The sequence below is a fragment of the Argiope bruennichi genome, chromosome 3 (assembly GCF_947563725.1).
Source record: "Argiope bruennichi chromosome 3, qqArgBrue1.1, whole genome shotgun sequence".
Lineage (NCBI taxonomy): Eukaryota > Metazoa > Arthropoda > Arachnida > Araneae > Araneidae > Argiope > Argiope bruennichi.
The window spans coordinates 131,489,990-131,512,971 of record NC_079153.1 but is presented as its reverse complement, the minus strand read 5'-3'; the positions used below and the strand labels follow the sequence as shown (position 1 = coordinate 131,512,971).

The window sequence follows — 22,982 nt, the reverse complement described above, 5'->3', positions numbered from 1 at the left end:
AATATGGTGTATTAAAAAAAATTATTGAAAGTTATTCAAATAATTTCAAATTAAGATGATGAGGGTTCTTCGAAAATTTTTGTAATTAAGAATATTGAGAAAAAAAAATCCAACTAATGGAGAGAATATAAACAGTCTATACAAACAACAATACAAATACACATAAGCATTCTCTTTTAAATATATCTACTTTAAGTTACATGCACATGACAAACTACACAGACTACAAAATAAAGAAACACAGAAAATAAATAAATAACTACTTTTTTCACGATGGCAAATTTTATTTTACACAGTTCATTTTTGTTGAACTATTGATACAAGATACGGTGCAAACATAAAAAATGCATCTGCATCGACCATCATATGTACAAAACAAAACAAAACAAAAATAATAATAACGTTTTTCCACACACAGTCAGTCAACAGCGCTATTGATACAAAACAGCTCACAAAGAACTTTTTTTTTTCATACTTTTCTCATTCGTCAAACGATTTTCAAAAAAGAAAAAAAAAAGTGCGACTGTTTTTTATAGCAAAGATGAAAGAAAAGAAAATAAAAGCTAAAAAAAAAGCATTCATGCTTCTTTCTATACGCTAGATTTTATACACATGCAAAGAATTATAACATGCAATTTTCATTTTGATTGCAATATTTCCCTGTGGTAATACTTTGGTCATGTAAGGCACTAAGGAAACAGAAATCCTTATAAAAATAACGGTTTATTTCATACGAACATGTGACATTTCCATTTATCCTCTTTTGAGGATGAGGATTTCAATGATATTAAAGAAATGGAAATGAATCTTTGGATAAACATCTTCTATTTAAACAATTTATGCTCTTTCGCTAAAGCTATGTACGGAGTTAAAAATTGGGAAATATTTACATCTTTAAAATTTTTTGTTCATTCTGTTTGATATCGGCTAAAAACAAATTCTTATCAAGTTAAAATATTCTGTACATAGAAATAATTTATTTCAATATATAGCTCTAATCTATAAACGTATGAATTTTTTTATAGAACCAAGAAGTAATTCTTTAAAAATCTTATTTTAAAATCATATGTTATACATTCTAATTTTAATATTTCAATTCAAATGCAAAAACAAAACCGTTATTTTTATACTGATCCAATTTTTAGTCATAATTTTGATTTCATCAGCATACAAATTCATCACATAAGTTATATTAAATAGAATCTAACACACAACTTCTGTAAACCAAATCATAAAATTATAATACACAATACAAAAAAAAAAGTAATAAAATTTCAATTCTGTACATCAAATTTGGTCACAATATATAAACTAATACTGAAATTCTACTAAGCAGGCTTGTGTAATTTTTATATATTTTAAACAGAAATAAATTTAATTAAGAAACATGGAAAATTATTTCTCATATTTATACATTCTTTTATAATTAGTAAAAATAATAATCATGTTTAAGGCACCAGACAATTGCTTTTATAACAGGCAAATATTTACACATAAAAAAAACAAAAGTTGTTTATAGTTGAAAATTTAAGAAATAACTGTGAATAAAATAAAACCAATCAATAAATGAGGTAGGTTTAGTTTCAATATTTTATAAAATAATTATGGCGTTTTCTGAAAGTTTCAACTTTTGTAATAAAATTTTGAATAGATAAAAACAAATCTTTTAAATATGAAAATCAACAAAATTTACGAATATCTGAAAATAACCATTTCAACATTTTGAGACAGTAGAGCTATTTCACTAGAAAGCCATGTTTGTTTTTTTATTACTCATCATAAAGAAAGTCATTTACAACATGGCGTGCAATTTTTAGAAGATGTATCAGAAGTTTAAGTGCACGTGTTGAAAACAAAGGAGAAAAAAAGGAGAGAAAAATCAGGAATGCCAACAAAGAAATGCAAAAGAGCTTTTTTTCAGACGAATAATTGGATGAAGTATTCAGCAGTGCAGAGAAACAGGTTGCGAAAGTGGTGAAAAAAAGTGATAAATAAATCTGCCTCGGCACTATCACGTCACTTCTTATCTCAAACGAGATGGAGAAAAAAATGCTGTGAAAAAAGCACATGAATTGCTGTTAATATTCAACCCTGCACGAAAAAATGGCTAATAAATTACTAACACAATGATAAAATACATGTACATGGTATGGAATTGCATCGTACGAGCTAGGAAAAAAATGTATATGCAACAGTCGAGTCTCAAGTCCCAACTCGCTGGGGGAAAAAATGAAATCGTATAAGTTCTCTCGATTTTTGTTTTCTTCCCCACTTAAAAAAAGCAAAAATGAGTTCACTTCGCATAACTACAACTACACAGCATCACAGTTGAAAAAAGGGCTTAAGAAGATAGGGATTCTTGTCATAGTTTATTCCTACCTGGATACATGCTTGGGTGGAAGAATGCACCCGAAAGTCCGGCATAGTAGCCTGGAAATCCGGCATACATGTAGGGAAACAAGCCGCCGGCTTCTGTGGTGGGCATGGGGAAATCTGCCATGTTGCCAGGACGTTGTTGTTGTTGCTGGGAGGTATTGCTGCTGTTACTTCCGTTTGGAACGTCCGAAGTATCCTTCTTTTCGTCCTTTCGCACCAGTGGCATTTGATTTGAAGTGGACGTGGCTGTATTCTGCTGCGATTGGTTGTCTGAAGACTTATTTTCTGTTGCATCTCCAACGCCAGCGTTGTTGTTGTTATTGCATTTACTTGTCACAGGGTGATCTTTCGCAGTGTCTGTTTTAGGCGCCTGCGAGTTGTTTGAAGAGATGGAAGCAACAGAGTTCGGTGGAGACCCAGCTGCGTTCACGTTGAGGAGGTTGGTGGGACCATTGCTTGCACTGGGGAAGCCCGGTAAGCCCATGGGCATAGGCATGCCTGGCATCTGTTGGAGACCCATCATGTGCAGTTGCTGCATCAGACTAGGTGGGTTGCCCCCGGATGACGCAGCGGAAGATCCCAGCAAATCGGCGTCCTCTTGGTGTAAAGAGTGCTGCGACTGAACAAGATGATTGAGCATACTTCCTGGTGTGGCCGGAGAGTGGTCTAACCTGTCCATGTTGTCTTGCCCTTCAGTTAGTTTTTTCATATTTGTAATGTGGGCTTTTAAGTTTTCCAGATGACGTTTAGAGAATAAGTGATCTTGCATACTAGTATTTGAAAACTTAACATTATACTTGACTTTACAGATAGTACATTCTTCTGGAGGTTTAGGCATATCCATTTCATGGCCAAAAGCTTTAAGAAAAGCTAATTTAGCCTTTTTCTCTTTAGCTCTTGCATTCTGAAACCATACTTGAACAACTCTTTTGGGCAGTCCGATATCTCGACCCATTGTTTCGCATTCAGCCATTGACGGCGTTTTGTAATCTGCAAATACGGATTTCATGACTTTCAGTTGAAGGGTAGACATTTGCGTTCGAAACCTTTTTCCACCGCTACTCTGATGCCCTGCATTTGATGGCGATGTAGGGTTGCTTTCATGAGAAATGTCCATATGATCATCGAAATCCATATTTTCAGTTGATTCGGAATGAGTTTCTGATCTAGCATCGTCACAGCCTAGGTAGCTTTTATTCATTCCATCCTCAGAACTCTTATCGCTTAAATTTGTTGGGGCTCCATCACTACTCTTCTCACCATCGATGGAAACTTTTACGGGTTTACTCAAATCCAGAGGTGAATCGCCAACCTGACCAATCGGTTTGTCTCCAGGTGGTTTAGCTGGTTTTGAGGTGAGATCAGCAGCTGGTGAAGAAGCGGCTTCTTTTGAACTGCCACTAGGATAAGCAAGATCGTCTAAATATTTCTTTAAGGAATCTTCATAATATTTTTTCATCGAGCTTTGCATGGATTCTAGATTCTGCGTGGTAAAGCTAGGTGCTGAAGCAGTTGTTGTTGTACAAGATGAAAAGCCAGGATATATGCTATTTTTGATGTCTTCTGAAGCATTGGATGTAGAAGGCGTTTCTGGGTTTGAATCCATTTCACCATCAGGAAGTGAATCAATATTGATATCACCTCGCGTATACTGATCTGCATGCCTTGTAGCAAGATGGGATTCTAAAGCAGATCTAGCCTTGAACAAAGCTCGGCAAAATGGACACCGTTTATGTATAACTTGTTGATGTGCTCTAAATTGACCCTTTCGTTCTCTCGCTCGTGTGTTCTGAAACCAGACTTGCACAACACGTTTCTTTAGTCCTACTTCTCTTGCAATATTCTCCAACATTTTACGACTTGGGTTGCTTTCGATTTGATATTTCTGATACAAATAATCTAACTGTTCAGGCAGAATTGTTGTTCTCAGACGTTTATCTTTCGGTTGATCACCACTTTCTTTCATCTCTTCTTCCTCGGACATTTTTCTTTTTAGTGGTGGCGTTGGAGGTTGCTGAGCCTCGTACTGCAGAATACCAAAGGAGGAATTTGGGGAGTAATTAGGGAAAAGATTGGGGTTCATGATATGCACAATTTGGTGTTCTCTCCAGTGATCGAAGCGTGGGAATGAAAGACTGCATTTATCACATCGATAAGTGCCATTCTGTGGGAATTTATCTGGTACCCTATTAGTGATTGAGGATGTATCTGATACGCTACTGCCTTGAGATTTTTCATCGATAGCTGCAGTAGCCGCTTTCATTTGCATGGCTAGAGGGTTCTCGTCTTTAAAACAAGAACTTTTCTGATGTTTAATAAGCTCGTAATATCGCTGGAAAACTTGTAAACATTTCTTACACTGATAGTTGAGACCCGGTGTTCTCTGAAACTTTCCAGCGCTATCATCATCGGTGTTAACAGGTGGTTGGTTCTCGTACACTTTACGAGCTTTCTGTCTAGCGTTCTGGAACCACACCACAATCACTCTAGGACTGAGGCTCAGCAACTTCGACAGGTACTCCAAATCATCGTCTTTCGGATAGGCATTGGTTTCGAAAAACTCCTGGAGTACTTTGATTTGATAGTCGGTGAAGCGGGTTCGATTAGCTCGCTTACCACTGCCGCTGCCACCGCCGGTGGAACCAGAACCACAGTAAGAGGGGCTGTTGAAACCCCTTGGCGAATCAGAAGTTGGAGGTGAGGTGGATGCACTAGGAATGATTGGGCCGGTAATCGATGAAACAGAACTGAAGTTGATGGACGGCTGAGGTGAAGGTGAGGAAGATTCAGAATGCATGGCATAGATATCTTTAGAGTCATCCTTTGGAGTTGAAGATGTCAGAATAGGATGAGACATTGACACAGATGGAGTAATTGATGTTGATGACGATGGCAATTCGCTTTTTGGAATAATAGGTTTTTCTTCACAAATAGGAGTTTGATACTCATTTTCATGTTTTTCCTTATCTTCTTGAGACGAATCAGTGTCATCTGCCAGGCTGCGTCCATCTTCACTTTGATTCGTAGAATCAGCATCGATTTTCGACAAATAATCACTTCGACTTATAGGCACAACTTTAGCTTCTCCTGTTTTTTCATATTCTTCCAAATTTAAAAATGTTGATGGTGGGTTATTAAAATTGTACGGAGAATCTTTATTGCGTTGCCTTTCCTTGAATAAGGTGTTCCGGAACCAATGTTTGATGACTTTGAGGGGTAATCCTGATTTATCAGACATTTCAATTAATTGTTCCTCTGTTGGAGAATTATTGATGTCGAAGTATGTTCTCAGTATTTTCAACTGCTCGTCATTAATTCGAGTTCTCGCTCTTTTCTGTTGTTGTGCTTGAGCAGCAGCCATTGCTGCAGTTTGTTGCTGTTGCTGGTGATGCATCATTTTTTGCTGGGCAGCAAAGTAGCTGGATTCGACTCCACCTGGCATCATTGGATGATTAAATGCAGATGCCATTAAAGGATCCATTGGAGGTGGTAAAAGAACTGGTATTAGAGGTGGATGAAGATTCATTGCCGCTGCAGCAGCAAAATTCATATTTATATTCATGCTATTCAGATTCATACCCATAGGAAGTCCCATTCCTAAGCCCATACTCATCAGAAGTTGATTAAATTGTAACTGGGCAGCCATTTGATTCGCCGTCACAGATGAAGGAACATCAGATATTTGAGACGGTATACTTGAAGCTGGTGGTGTCGCAGGAGGTTGTTGGCTTGAAGAAGTCACAGAAGATGGAGTAGGACATAAAGGAGTTTCAGAGCTTACATTTGGTGTCGGTGGGTTCATTTCATTCAGATTTTCTTCACAAGGAGTAGGAAGCATGAGCTGCTCAGAATTATGTTTTTCATAATACTTTTTAAAACTGTCAGCAAATTTCACAATTAAATCAATGGGCACGATTTCTTTATGAATTTCTTCTCTGTGTGTTTTTAATACCCATATACAGGAAAATTCCTTTGAACAGATATCGCAAACTGACCGGTTAATTTCCGGTAAATCAGAAATTTCTCCATTTTTATCTTCTTGGATTTTGGATTCTGAATCACCATTTTTGTTTTCCTCCAATTTAGCTTCATCTTTGCATGTGTCTCCAGTACTGCTTTCTTTGGTCGTATTTTCTTCCACTTCTTTCTTTTCGACCTTTCTTCGTCTCTGATTGTTCTCATTGAAGTGCATTACGACATCGAAGCCGAAGCTTTCAATCAAATGTTTATATACCAGAGGTCTAGGTCGAGGAAAGGGGCATTTCGGTCTCATAGGTAATTGATTTGTCAATTGATTGATCTGAGGACTTAACTGAGGAGGCGTAGAATTTGTAGATTCTGCAAGTTGTGGGAACAGAAGAGATGGTTTCATGGAATCTTCTTTTTCTGGCATATTTGGGAGGCGCAAAGAAGATTGCAGACTTGTTGGCACAGATGTGGGAGGTGGTTGTGGCTGAGGTGTAGAGGATACTGGAGTACTCCTTCCGACATTTGATTGTTGTGGATTAAAATAACAGCACAGCTGCTGATGTTGAAGCAATGAATCGTGAGACATGAAAATAGCATTACATCTGGAACAATTTATGAGAGCCTGTGAAGAAGCCTGAGACGGCATTAGGACGGGGGGCTGAGGAACTGTGGGCACAAGGCCATTGGATGTTGCCGTGTCAGTCGATAAGTGGAACTGAGGAGAGGCACTGGTGATAGTTGCGACCGCAGCAGACATTGCTGTGGTGCACACAGGAACTTGTGTCAGATCTGGGATCTTTGGAGTTTGGACAGAAGAAGGAACACTTGTGGCCGGGCCAGATACCTGCGAGGTTTGAGGCAGTATTAAAGAGGAACTTTCGTTAGTCACAGTCGGTGGTTGCATTAATAATTGCGAGTGTTGTTCGTTTGGTGATTGTTCAGAGCGCTCGATCAATGGGGCATTAAGGTCGATTTGTCCCGTCATAGCCAATTCGTGCAACTTTGATGCTCGAGTTTGATGCAGAACGGATCGTATATGAATGTCAAGAGTTGATCCTTGACTATATGCTACTTTACAGATATTGCATTTAAATGGTTTCTTTTCCAAATCTAAAGCAGATGAGTTATTAGTAGGTGCAATCATGCTGGGACTGCTAGATGGGGCAGTGAAGACAGCTGTGCTTGTAGTAGCGGTGGAACTAGTGGCTATGGAAACTGATGAAACAGAAGTGCTACTACTACTACTATTATTTTCCTTCATACTAAGTTTGACTTTATGCAAATGTGAAACTGAATTATAATGAACTAAAAGTATATTCTTTTGAGTAAAGGATTCCATGCAAATATCGCATTTAAAAGGCCGATTAGGATCGAGATACTTTTCCATGGGATAACTCATCTTTTCACCTTTTCTGTGTAATAGTGTTTTATTGTGACTCGTCAGGTAACTCTGCCTAGTAAAGGCCACTTTGCAACGATGGCATTTATATTTTCTGTTAGGATCATTATAGCTATCTTCTGCCATACTCTGACTATTTATGTAGTCCTCGAGTACATCTTGATTGTTCCCGGAACTTTCTAAGGAAGCCTCTCCTAGTTCAGAATGATCACATTCCATGTCACGTGATGGTGAAGGTTCCTTATCAGCCCCCAGATCCACAATATCATCAACGATCTCCATGCTTTCTCGGATGCTCTCTTTTTTCAATAGTTCTGTGGTTTGTGGGTCCAGAACTCCTCCGCCTCCGCTAGATAAAAGTGGGTTATTAGCTAAACTTGCTTTGTACTGTTCCATCTGTTCTTTGGTCATGTCAGTATGAGCCGTTTCAACGTGCTTTTGTAGAGCTATCACTGATCTGAAGCTACGGCCGCAAAGAACACATTTAGTAGCAGCGCGGATCATATGATACTGGGAATGCAACTGCAGTTTCTCCAAGGTTTTGAAAGCCAGGCTGCATTGGTTGCACCGATATTTGTACACATGGCGATCCGAAACAGAGAGCAAGGGCTTTTTAGAATGTGTTTCTTTGAAATGCAATTGAACAGCAGCAGATGTTTTGAATGATTGCATACAGCCCTTTTTCCAACACTGATATTCAAGACCTGATGGTGTTGGTTTGAGTTCCATATGACCCAGTTCACTCTGATGAGCAAATAAGTCGTCTACGTTGAAGAAACTTTTGTTGCAAAATGTGCAAAATAGATCATCTCCAGATTCTTCTAATGCGCGATCTTTGTTTTCTGGAGAATTCTTTCCATCTACTTCAGGCGTCTCCTGTTTTAAAGTCGATATCTCTTCCGACTTCGCCTTCTGTTCTTGAGGTTCTGATTTAGTTTCTATATTAGACATGTCAACCATGAGTAATAGCCTTTGAACACCTTCTTTAATAACATTGTGAACTTCAATTAAATGATTTTCAAGGGCCCCGATATCCTTACAGCCTTCTTGACACAGAGGGCAAGGGATGGTGTTAGTCTGGGGTAAATGCTGAGAAACAACATGCATTTGAATCCGAACCTCAGTATTACTTGTATAGTTACAAAATGGGCAACGATGCGTTTGTTCTGAATTCGAGGCTGTACTTTCACTTGGAGTACTTGGCTTCGGCTGTTCTAATAGTGCTTTCTTTAATCTTGAATCAGAAGAGGCCTTTTCTTCAGACTTTGGTGGGGTTACTTTGCCATCTGATTTTGAAGCACTTTCATCACTGAGTTCTAGTACTGGAGTATCTGAAAGCAATGTAATGTATCATAAGTACATATAGTGATAATATGTGAATTCAGAAGAGTAGACTTTTACAGAATATTGAAAGGCAATAATTGATCGTGATATAATATAAAGCTATGCATTAAATAGCAATTTTATCAAGAGATAAAAAATGATTTTTTTTAAATTGAATATTTTTCAAAACTAAATAATAAGTGTAAATGCGCATAATTTAAGTAATAAGATAGCTTAATTCTAATTAAATTCAAGACCATTAGCTTAGGGAATTTCAATAAATAATTAGCGATATCTAATTTCTTCTTTGATGGATGGGAATCTTTAAATTAATAATCAAATGAAGAATACATTGTTATGTCAAAAACCAATTCTAAAATTTATGAAATTTTATCACTTGTTTTTAATGGATAAAATCGAAATTAAATTCTAAAAATACATTAATATATTAAAAATGCATTCTACATTTTTATCAAAGTAAAGACGTAAACAATAAATGAATATAATCTTCTAATGATAATAGCTCCTACTTACCCACATCAGCATCGAAGATGATTTTTTCGTTCCCTTTAAGTTCTCTCACTTGCACATAATCTCGAACATCTTCATCAATATCTCTTCCTTCGGTCCTTAATTGCATTTGACGCATGTTTTCATGTCGTAAGTGTCTTATAGAATGCACATGCTGAATGAGGTTAAATTTTGCCTTGGTGGAGAAATTGCACAGCCTGCAATGGAAATAATGGGCTTCGGCTTTCAATGAATGAACACTCATCTGCAAATGAGCAAATATTCTCGCGTTGGCTTCATGTCTGGGATTAGCAATGTGCAACTGTAATTTATGGATGCTGTTTGTATAATAGTCACAGGCATTACATCTGACTTGGACAGGGTTACTGACATTAGCATATTTCAGTTTCCATTCTGTACTTGGTCCGCCTTCTTTAACATGGTTAACATGCTGCAACCTCTGAAGATGCTTGTCTGTCTTGCAATGCAGTTGAAAGTTAGCTTTCAGATTTGTCTTATACGTACACAGCTTACAGATGTACGTTCCAGCAACTACCATCAGGACTTCTTCCTCACGCTGACGAGTTCGGTCAAGTTGAGCATGTTGATTCAAAGCCTCGATGGTATCGGCAGAATACACATGACAAACGCAACACTGGAACAATTTACCATTTTCGTCGTAAGGAACGTCAGGCCGTAACGATGGATCTGGATGATCAATGTCCAAAGTAGGAGGAACACTAAGATTTAGAGGAGCTCCCATTGGACTCTTTCCACTTGCAGCTGCGGCTGCTGCAGCAGCTGCTGCCATAGCTCTTTGTTGCTGTTGCTGGGTAGCCATCATAAGTAAGGCGTGATTGTAAGCCATATCTGCCAAAGCTGCTTCTGGCTGCAATTGAGAATCGCAAGGCAGCAGTAATCCCGGATGGAACTGAAACATAGGATCCATAGCTTGAGCTTGGGCTTGAGCCTGTGCTTGAGCTTGTTGGAAAGCAGATATTTGTTGCATATGTTTCACATTCTGCTGAAGAACCATCATATTATGATTATGTTTTTCACTCGTCATATGAATGCGCAGATTCCGGGCCACATTTGTCTCGTAATTACATACGTCGCATCTCCATGTGGCCTTTGGTTTGCTGGTAGTGACTGGTTTTTTGGCTGCAGCATCAACCGCCGGTGGTGTAGGCATCGAGGTAGGAGCTGCAAGAGGTTGAGACTGCATCACATGTTCGGCTTGAATATTACCATTCTGCAATTCTTGCACATTGTTGATATGCTTGTCTGACTGCATGTGAATGCTGAGGTTGCCCTTAGTTGTTGTAGAGTAGTTGCAAACCTCGCAACGGTAAGGTTTGTAACCGCATGTATACGTTTCCCCACGAGCCAACCTGGGATGGGATTGATTAGTGAGACAGTACATACAACTCATGTCATTTTCTGGATGTTTTTCTTTCATGTGAATTTCAAGAGTCTCCTGATATTTATAATGCCAATTGCATTTCGGACATTTGAGCGTCTTGCAAGAATTTCTTGAGTGCATCATGGTCATGTGACCTCCAAGCGATCTTGAAGAGCCTAGGATAAGATCGCACTTAGGGCACTCAACGCCATTTGTCCTTCCATCCGGATGTTGAGGACAGATGCAAACAGGACTGTTAGTCGCTGACGACGGTGAAGGAACTGTGGATAATAGTGGACTCGTAATTGGATTGTTTTTGGGAGACACCCTTGACATGCCAGGAGACATACTTTCATGACTACCGGCACTTGTCGGTCTGTCAAGAGAACCCATCGATGCAGCCGTTGATAAAGTAGGATGGGGGCTGCAGTCAAATGGATTCAACCTAAGGTCTTGGTCTTCTTGTGGCGTATCACTCTGGCCGTTGAAGCAGGTGTTCTTACGTTCTCTGGGCGACAGAGAAGCCGCTGATTCTGCTTCCGCAGCATCTGCGGCAGCTTTAGCGAACTTTTCTATCGTCATCAAGTCCTGCAACTCTGGCGCTAAGGCCTCGTCGCTTTCGGCAGCAAGTAAGGAACTAGAGAGAGAGGGTGTCGTCCGACTGTTCGACATGCTTGGCTTGATCTCTGAGAGTGCCGCCACAGGACTCGAGACGGCCGAGACCAATGTTGTAACCGCCGAGGAGCCGTAACCCCCAGCCACTGCACTGGACACGGCATTCAGCAGATTAGTCATAGGATCCGAGGATCCGAAGGAACTGGTACATGAGCTCTGCAATGACTGGGCATAAATATTACCACTCTGACTCCCTACACTGTTCTGAGCAACCGAACTAGGCATAGGTTCTAGGAATGATAGGAGTGGTTCTTTGTCCTTCCCGACACCCTGTATGATTGCCGAAGTGTTCTTTTGAGACATAATATTCTTCTCTTCCTCATTCAGATTGATATTATGCTCACCCATAGCATGGGCTACGAAAGATTTCGAATAACCAAAAGAAAGTTTGCACAGAAAACACATCAATATAGGTTTTATCGGCACAAAAGAATAGTCTACCATAGGAAAGTTAGCCTTATTGACGCTGGATGGCCTCTTTTGAGAACCATCCTCGTCCAGTTTGCTAGAAGAAGTAGTAACTGTATTTTCACTGGCTACATCACGCACCGTGAAAACTCTAAAACTGTGCATAACAGGGACATCAGGAACTTTGTTTTTCTCTTGAAGGAAACTGTACGCCTGTCCATAGAGGGCATTGTACAATGCAGGGTTTCTAGCGATGTGGAGAGCATTCACCATGTGTGGAATGAGCTGGGACGAGGTGGGCACCCTGGATGCAGCTTCTTCAGCGGCACGCGAGAGCAGTTCATCGCTGCCTTCGTCGTCGCTGAGCGCATCCGAATCGCCCGTCTCCAAGATGAAGGCTGAACCGTCCCGGTTGTACACGATCTTTCCGGTAAAGTTCTCCACGTCGCTGCCCGAACTGTTGGACAGTTCGCTGCTGCAAAACATGCTGCTGGTAGAAGCCCCGACCCCCGCGGACGGGTAGTGCGAGGTAGGAACAGAACAAGGTCTACTACCACCGTCCGTGGAAGGAGGGGTGGTCGAAGAATTGAGTCCCACGTGCGGCGACACTTCACACACGTGTTCCAGATAGTGGTTTGTAGTGTGAAACTCCCGCCCGCAGGAATCGCATTTTTTGTTGCTGAACTTCGGGCAAGGAGTTCGCGAGGAACTTGATGGACGTTCAGGAACCCTCATTTGCTGCTGGAGGTCGGCGATCATCGCCGCCTCTTGACCTTCCTCCGGCGTCATTACCACCGATGGCACCGCTGTCGCCTGGTGATGCTGTTGGTCCGCTGACTCCTGCTTACTGCAGTGTTGCTGTTGTTGGCCCGTGTCCACGGTAGGAACATCTGTATCCATGCTGCTTCATGAATGTCTGCTATGTCATGGTCGTGAGTACCATCCACCACTGCAAAGACGGAAAAAAATGCTTAGTACCTCAAAAAAACCCATAAAGAAACACATTTATATAAATGTAGAGGCATGATGAAGAAACAGACAAAATCATGCATTTAGTTCTTTTTATTTCTAGAATCCCATTAATTCTTACTTGTAAACAGATAAAATTTCGACCTTGGCATCACCTTTCAATTCTAACAAAAACTGCAGGAGGAAAACCTCAAAATCAATAAATCTGAATATATGCCACTTTTCTTATAACAGTCTTGATGGGTCAAGAGTTTAAAAATCTGAATTGAAACGTTACTTCCAAAGAATCTGAGGTTTTAGATAATAATATAATTTAATATAAAGGTTTAAGAAGAAAATTGTCACTCCACTATATATAAATGTTCATTACAACAATTTCTGAGAGCAAATCCAACGAAAAATATTTAATTCACAAAATTGATTTAAAAGCATCTCACAAAAGAAATAAAGTAATTCAAAGAGTTTCGGCTTTGTCAAAGCGTTTGGGACGATTGCTTCGTTAGAAAAAAAAAGCGCTTGGTATGGATGTAAACAAAATAAGCGGGCACGCGTTATCACGTGGTAATTCTAAAGCACAGATCCGTTAATATTTTCCATAAATTGCTTACAAATAGCCTGGAATCGCGTACTTTGAAGGCATTAAACATGCTTTCACAAATCGTCACAATGGCCATCGGCCGCGAAACATCCCAGGCAAAAGAAACGGAAAATACAAATAAAATACGAAAAGACTCCCGCCAACTTTACCACTTAAGGCTCGAAACGAAGGGGAAAAAAGAAACTATTAAGCAGCGAGAGAAAGAGAGAGTAAAATAACAAGCACAGACGGAGGGGGAAAATAAAAAGACAAACATAATTCAAAAGAGCGCGCACACCGATATATGTGGACAAAAGCGGCAAGCGCGTAGTTAAGGTGTAATTGCATCAAAATGACTGGAGTTATAATCCGCCCTCTAATGGCTGACTCGCTAAACCAGTTTACCGGTACTGATGTTCGGCCATCCGGTTCGACAGTTGAAGAAGACAACTCTAAAGGATAGCTTCAACACTCACGCCGTCATTTGGCATGCATAACGAGCAGTGCGTGCGAACGCACCAATAGTGAGGTAGCCTCTCTCGGTAATAAAGCGCATTCGCTCATATGCATCAAGACGAACTCATAAAGCATGGAAGGAACCTCTTTGTATGAGGCAACCCCATTATGCAACGCGATGGAAGATATAAGGCGTTTATAACCATAGCATCAAAAAGGAAGCATAATTTACCAAAAAACTGGGCGTTACCGGCCAGAAGAAATGCTTCCACATACTTAAGCTGGATTTCTTTGTTTTTAAAATAATACACACACACACAACCGAATAAAATGGACTTTAACGAGTCTCGAGGAGGAGACACACAGCGCTGGAACAAAGCGATTAAATAAATGACGGGACGGAATAAAGCGTTGTGTGGATTTATTCGGAGGCAAGGCATTGTCGCCCTATAAGTTAGTTCCGAACGATTCTGAGAAAACCGGATGTTGGGACGCAGAAACCATTTGCATGAATTAGCGAGCCGAAATTCGAGAAAATCACACTCAAATTAACTCCGGAACAATTCGCGTTAAATTTACAGTTCGAGTGAGGTTTCACTGTTCGACCTGTAGTGATAATTTATGAGCTTTATGGTGTGTGCGACCCTTTTAATGTTAGGCATAAGGAAAGCTGGGAGAAACGTCACGATTTCTCCTTTTCAGACGCCAATTTATTCCGCACTGTTGTGCGTGGGAGGAAAACATGGAAATCGGTAGTAGAGAAAAAACCCCGACATGGCAGAAGTTACCTTTACACAGAGTTCTTATCAGAAACTGTTTGAAAGCTTTCGTAAAATTGGGGACAGAAGAGCGATTTAGCAAACAGTCATCCTTCTTGGAAAATGATGGAGAGATCATATGACTCAGAAAATACATTTGATTGACAAAAAAATCCTGATAATTTAATCGTTCCAAAAATACGATTGCTTATTTGTTCAGGTGGGGCAATGACTTTTTCTGATCTGTAGTGTTTCGTTTGCACATGCGGGACCTTCGATTACTATGGATGATATTGGTTTAATCAAATTTAATTTGACGTAGCGCTAGCAGGTGGAATGTTATGACGTCACGCACGTCACCTATTTTTGAGACTTTATTGTAACAAACACTACGTGCTTATAAATCGAATATTCTTTAGCGAAAATTCTAATGTTGATAGAAAACATAGCAATAAAAAAGTGGAAAACATTTCATTGACTAAACATTTCCTATTTATCATTTTGACACAAGGTTAAAACTTTTGAAATGGATCAGCATTCCATCAGACTTACTATCATAACTTTCTACATGTTAACAGAAAAATATCCCTAATGGGGCTCTTTAATTAATATATCTTTAATATAAAATAGGAATTTCGCACCGATTTTAAATAATCACAATTATATCAGAAATGAATGAATAAAATGCAATAATTTTACTAAAAAAATTTCTAGAAAAAATTATGTTAAGAATTATTTTTCTTTCTTACGAATTATATTAATTTCTGTAAGTAATATTATGCATTTTTCATTTAAAAAATTCCTCAAAAATTTTTTTTAATGAACTCTGATAGTTATGAAGTTCTTTTATTAAAACAAAAAGTATACGACATTTTTTCTATTGAAAATTTTACCATTCCCTTTTGATAACTACAGTGTTAAATTAAATCTAATTATGATTATAGAATTTTAAAAGACATAATTGTCTAATGCTACGTTAAATTTTTTTTATTATTTATTTTTTTAGTTTTAAAATTACTTTAACATCATTAGAATCTTTAAATTAAAAAAAAAAATCATTAAATTGTTAAAAAATTTAAAAAAAGGAAAAAACTTAATATTTTCAGCATGGGAGATACAAAAGCTCAACTAGAAATTTAGAAAAAATCTATATGTAACTGGTTAGAATATCAACTGGTTAGAAATATCTATATGTAACAATTATCGGGCCATTAATCATTCGAATTTCACTTCTTTTATGCCTATATCTTTTCGGCTTTTAATTAGCATATCGATTATTTTATAACTTTATTTTATCCCATTACCATCAATATAAACAGCTGGATCGATTGTTGATGATGGAAAATAAGAACAGAACGTCAATATGAAGATATCAGAAAGGGTGGAGAAACTATTTGTTTGGTTTTATAAATCTCATTATGTAAAAGAAATTTGAAATTCCACCTGTTCTAAAAATTAACATTTATATTCAAATGCTATTCGAGAAAAACAGAAAAATGAAAATTTGTTATAAAACGATATCTAGTAGAAAGTGAATTTTTCCTTCCCAACAACCCCATCGAGCCAGCAGCTAAACCAAGTAACAAGAAGAGACCCGAATTTCATGCATGGCTCGCGATCCTAATTGTGTCAGCTAATAGGGATGACAGCATTCGGTCTATCTGCAATGAAAGATGGGTAGGCTTCATCTATCAGGGTGACACAGCGAGCTCGTTCACCTACCTCTGGCATTTTCTTTGTTATAATCCCTTGCCTCTGTTCATGTAAGTTTTCTTACTTAATCACAAAGAAGTTCCCATGGACTAGCATTGTGTAATCTCACACACAGTGGCACAGTAGTGGGAATCTGGAGTTTGGGGAACAACGATTATTTTTTTTTATATACAAACACAACGGCAATGTTTGTTTTTTTTCCTCTATTTATTATTAGAATTACAATGTAATAGCTTTTTCGTTATAATATATTTGTTAATTTTAAACAATTATAATAGATTAAACTATTGAAAGTTAAATTTGAAAAATGATACAATCATATATGAGATTTTAAAATCTATAAATCGACTTGAGAGGATTTTAAATATAGAAGGAAAATAAATTTCATTCAGCTGCATATTCCTAAACCATGTAAAATTTTGTAGATTCCACTCAAAAAATACTTGTATACAAATCAAAGATCGATTTTTATATATCATTATTTTTTACGCATGCGATTAAGCTCAAGATAAGGTATGCATCAAAATACATATTTCATCTTTTAATATTTAATACATTGACAAAAGTAAAGTCTATTTAGGAAATGCACATAATAACGGATGAAAATGGAAAGGTTGCAAAAGCGAGAGTCAAAATAAACAATAAAATGTCTCAGGGCGTAAAAAGAAAGTAAGTCCGGTTGTCCTCAGTTCACTGTTTTGGTGTGATAAGTGAAATGCTAAAATCAGTTCACAGACAATACATTACAAAACAATGTTCCAACACGGCTACAGCCCCAGGGTAGAAGACCGCTTTCCGCATGCTGTCCGTCTACAATGCATTCATCCCCCTGCCGAATGCATCAGTGCTAAAATGTAGCGTGCTGCGGTCTCCAATATCGCGATGTGACACTGGCACACACAGAGAAGGTGCCGCCTGCGGCAAGGTCACCACACCAGCTCTGCGGGTCAGTGACCAAGCGAGAGGAAGATAGTGGCGGACACAGAAGAAAAAGCATTGCATTGTTTGAGGAGTGACTTATATACGGCAAGTATATGCAATTGACATTTTGTAAGCAACACTTTGGAAGATTCCGAGTAGACGTTTAATACCTGTTATCGTGAGGTCTTGAACTTCTGCCTCGTAGTTCTTGGAAAAAATGGAATCAAGAGTATTGTGAGCTTCTTTCACATTGGTTGTGCTAGGGTGGAACATTATCAATCACAGAAGGGCGTCAGCAGGGGAGGAAAGTATTATTTCAATTGTCTTGAAAATATCCCGTTACTAAATTATGCCAAAATTTTCATTAATGAGGCTTGTACTTTCATTGCTTGTATCAATGAAGCACCGTCTTTTACTAGATGCTTGTAAGTGAAGTATTCGCAATAAAGACCGATTAATTCACAAGTCATTAAGGTATAAATGGAAGAATGTAAATTGATTATATTTTTAAAAGTTCAAAACAGCCCTAAGCTTTCAGAATGGTTTCCATTTAAAGATTTTATGCAAATAATTTAATGCAAAATAAATAAATAAAAATAACACGAAAATTCTACTGTTTTCAGTATTATTAATTGGAGAAGCCACTTAGATTTCTTATTCCAATTCAAACCGACTGCAATTTCTTGCTCGGACTATATATAATGAAATAATCAACTCAGGAAAAATTTGGTATTGTTATTTTTTCTGTCATGTTTGTGAGAAATTATATAAGTTGGCAACGATTGTTTTAATTGCGTCCAGTTATTAATTCAACAGCAGCAATTGATAAAGTTAATTAAGTTTTTAAAAAACCAATTGAGATTTATATACAGGTAGGGCAAAATAAGAAATCGGTCGGGAGCGACACCACCTCCAATGGCGCCAGTTTGGAGAAGATGCAATTTCACACAAATTAACATATTCTCTTGGAATTCGAAAGAAATCATGTAAACATTTTCGGAAAAAGAAATCATCACGACTCGAAATGAAGGAAAAAGAAAACGCCTCGAAACTAGATATAGGAAGGAGGTAGAAAAGACTTTTGACTTCATGGCCACCTGCTGGTAGGAATATGGAATCGCCTATCTCAATTCACAATGCTTTTTGTCTCCAGTGATTAATCTTACTTCTTACATTCGTTTGCGGCTCGGAAAAGGTTAATTTATAATAGAATATGCTAACGACCAACATTTAATCAGTCAGTTTTAACCCAGAAATGTCATTTTGAAAGAAATCCGTGAACAAGCTCAATTTGAGAGTAAATTGGAAACTACCTTTATCAGATAGCCATAATGGATCGAATACTCTGCTATTCATTCATTTTAAGAAGTGAATTAAATATAGCTACATTTCACGCTTTAAAAGAATTTATTTTTATTTTTGACAGTATTCTGTATTATCTCATATAAGATGATTTTTCTAAAACTATAAATTATAGAAGAAGCTTGTCTCAATAAACTACAAGCGTTTATTGTTTAATCTATTAGCTCTATTCACATAAAAGAAATCCGCAATTTTAAATTTAATTGTAGAATAGAAACTGATACATTTCATATCCGAAGTTTTTGTTCTCATTCCGTTTTTCGTAAATAAGTAAGTAAGCAATGATTTTTTAGCAGACCAGAACTAATTTAGACCAGAAAAGTTAATGCGAATTGGACAGGACACGGTGTATTGCTTTTTATCGTATCTTCTGATAGACATATGAAGATAACTAACACGTTTTGAAATAACACCTGTTAAAACATATAACAGAAATCCTTAGAATAAAATGCAAACCAGATTTTCATGAGCCTCGATGAAAATTTTACTTTACAAGATTTCAAATCAGCCATTGAACGATTACGTCATCAGATATCGAGAACAATAGGCTGCAGCGCACTCGTTTTAATTAAAACTTATTCCAAAAACAAAAGCAGCCAGTATGCAGTAAAAAAAATAATAATTGTCATTCTGCCTTGCTCTCCCCTCCACTTCCCAAAATGACAGTCTGCGCCACCGCACGGTAGCACTAAATCACAACTGGTCAAGGTAAAGAGCTTACCAAAGCGGACAGGCTCGCCAAGAAACAATTAAATGATAATTTCGTGTCGTCCATATTCATCCAAGGGGTGGGTGTCGCTCACGCATTTCCGGTGCTTCAATTCATCAGCGGTTCGTGGCCTTCGGATTGCCCGTAATGACCAGAACTGTCCCATGCGCGACATTTTGATTAGATGTAAGACGATTACACGATGGGAATAAGTTCGAGCGAGAGGAACTTCTTGCTCTTTTTTCGTGGCCACCTCTAGGGAAGTTGATCGTAATAGTAAATGAAATTACGTCCAGTGTGTAACGATCTTTTGTGAAGGAATCAGGTCCTTCATTCAAACTCATTGGCGACGTATAAGCCATTGTGCGGATCTGTGGTGGCTGTGAAATTTCGGTGCTAATGATGATACGCAAAATTTGCTTCATTGTTCATGCAGACCAGGAAAGGGAACGAAATATCAATTGACAAAGTGGATTAAATCAGGATAAAAAAAAACATAGAAACTTGATAGCAAAGTCTTTTACAACGTGAAAGCAAAATAAATTTATTGAAAGGAAAGAAAAAAAAAAGCAATAAAAAATGAAAAACTTTGGTGGGTGTTTGAATGTGAAGAAAGAAAACGTTAGATCATGAATAGAAACATTTGCTTTGTAATGTGTGTATGAGCAAATGGTTAAGTCAAACACGGGATGATTTTTTTAAAGGATGTGAGTCAATTAAAAATAGAATATTTTAAAGTAAATATTCTTTATTATGCTAACATATGCAAACTATCTCAATTAAATATTAATATAATGAATACAGTATTAGATTTTAATAAAAACTTTTCCAGCCATATACTTGTCACTATGATTTGAATCCAAATAAAGCAGAGAGACTAAGCATATTTCTGATAGAAATATTTTTAATATACATTTTCAATCTCTAGGATCTGATATTTCATCTATAACTTAATTATCAGAGTTCTTAATAGAAAATATTCAATATAATACTTACAGGAAACTGAAAGCTGTTTAAATTACTCTCCATTGATTTGACTTATATTCAATTATAGCTTTTCATAGAAGTTTATATAATTCCCCTATATTATGATTATCTAGGGATTTGCTCCCTCCGTAGGGGCTTTATTCTCTATTTTTTATGCGAAGAAGTTTGAAAAATTAATCGTCAGGTAATTAAAATTTACTCTCCACATTTAAGAATTTAATATATCTTGACCACTGCATTTGCCCAACTTAACTAACCATTCAAAATCATCTAGCGATACAAATGAATAGCTGATGTCTTAATTTAGAAATCAGAACGACACTCGCTCTTTTGTAATAAGGCAACAATGTTTAAATTGTCGCCCAAATGAGTCAAAAGGGGGAATCCTCTGTCTGCGAACAGCAGAGAAGAATTCTAATTTCCAACCCATTCTGCCTCCCAACAATAATCGGAACCAGGAAAGCGTGCAAAGCGGACTCATCACGTCCCAGTTATCGCGCGGGTATCCGCAGCCTTTCTAGTGAAGTTCCCACCTTTTATGGTCAAGTAATTACGATGGACAGATAAAGCTTTGCTTTTCCGCTCATTACACGGTCCGGACACCCTGAGCTGGTATTGTTCCAAGCTGCCCAAGCGTCCCTCATCTCACTTTAATTAGTCACATCGGTGACCTTCAGCTGCCCACCCCCCTTCTTCCTGTCTGGAGAACACGAACGGCTTATTTCATAATTTTTTGTCGATGGGAATAGTCTATTAGAATCTTGAACGAGATTCCCAAGGAAGCAGCAACATAATGGGGAATTTTGTTTCTTTAATATTAAGTGGAGTGTCTTCCAGTACGTGCCTTGAAATTGAGAAAACCTTATGTTTAAAAGGTGACAAATCCTTCACATAAAATCTGTTGCTGGATCATGTGGGAAAATTACGAATGATTAAATAGCTATTTTAATATGACTTTTCCATCATTTGATGAATCAGTTAAATATCCTCTTTTTAGATTTAAAAAAAAAAAAAAACACAGGCAGGAAATCTTATTGTGAAATGTTATTAGAAAACTTGCATTTGCAAAAGATTTATAATGCATTAAATAATACCAAGCGCAATCCATTGCTTGCTAAATATTTTTCTCCCGAAGCGTTCCCTCCCTTTTATAACATAAATTTCTTTGTAGAATATGATGCTCGAAATTGTCGAATTGTCTAAAAAATATTAATGCTGTTGGAAATTAACACTATAACATTAACTCCTAGCACCCCCTTTTTTTTACCAACTAGGACAGGCATAAATAAAGTGAAATAAATCGCCATTTTCAGCCTGGCGTTTATCAACTGTCTGAGATTCAGCAAAATTTATTAATATTAACTTTCATATTAATAAATAAGATGACTCAAAAGAACCGATGTCAAATATAATAATTATTAACTTAAGTAGTACTAACAGGTAGTTCTGTGCATAAGTATTTCTTCATAAGTTATTTTTACATAAGTATTCTTTCAAAAGTATTTTTACATAAGTATTCTTTCAAAAGTATTTTTACATAAGTATTCTTTCAAAAGTATTTTTACATAAATAACAGACAATTTTTTACATAAGTACCATTTGATTCAATAAAGCAAGTTCCTGTATAAATTTGACAAGATAATGGAAACAATGAAATATTTATTCAAATTTACTAGTTATCTTTAATTATTATATAAAAAAAATTAATAAGCAAAATCATTTACATAGTGGCACTTTTATAACTTTAACTACCCACCCCCCTCCCCACAAGGAACGAATTAGAAGCACGGAACTACAAATGCTAAAATGGCAGATATCGCCCGATCACTGGCGTAGAGGAAAAGGGTGCAGCTTTGCAAATCGGATTCTTACCGTTAATAGGAAAAGTGCTACTCTTGTAATCACACTTTTCCTTCTTGACAACTCCATCCCAACCTCCTGTCACTCAAGAGCACGAATGAGATGGGTGAAATAAAAAGTTTCAAAATTGTAATCACGGCGGTCATCGCTTAACGGAACAAGAGGACAGGTGACAGGAGTAGGTTTCAGTTAACCACCCATTTAATGGAACTCGATGAAATCCAGAAGTAATTGTCTTTGCCAATGAAATGAAGTGGAAAATTCAATCATATTTGTTTATTTTTTTATATACATATAAGTAGCTTTATGTAGCTCTTAGTACATAAAGTTAGTGTGCTGCGTATAGCAGTTTTTGGACATAGCAAATTAAAATTTGATTCATTTATAATGGCGTAAAAACGTGAAGAAAGTTAATTCGAATTTAATTAATGCTGTCCAGAAAAGAATACACACTAGAAAATGAATCCAAGATCAGTAACATTGCAACTATATTTTGAGCCTGAAGTTTCAATATTATTCAACAAGATGATAAAAGTTTTTTTACTTTCTTGTATATGTAGTATAGAGTATAGCCATCTCCAAAAAATTCGAACTCGAGATTTTGATGA

General features: G+C 37.4%; 1 protein-coding gene across 6 annotated transcripts in view; it reads right to left on the bottom strand.

Moving 5' to 3' along the window:
* Positions 1-263: 263 nt before the first annotated feature.
* Positions 264-22,982, bottom strand: part of LOC129963061 (zinc finger homeobox protein 4-like) — a 233,777-nt gene continuing 211,058 nt past the window's right edge. For all 6 annotated transcript variants that reach the window (XM_056077088.1, XM_056077091.1, XM_056077089.1 and 3 more), the window contains 2 exons: positions 9,602-13,011; positions 264-9,075 (listed from right to left, as the gene is read on the bottom strand). In XM_056077088.1, the coding sequence (XP_055933063.1) occupies positions 2,363-9,075; positions 9,602-12,962 (10,074 nt within the window). In that variant the 5' untranslated portion in view covers positions 12,963-13,011 and the 3' untranslated portion in view covers positions 264-2,362. The remainder of the gene's footprint in view (positions 9,076-9,601; positions 13,012-22,982) is intronic.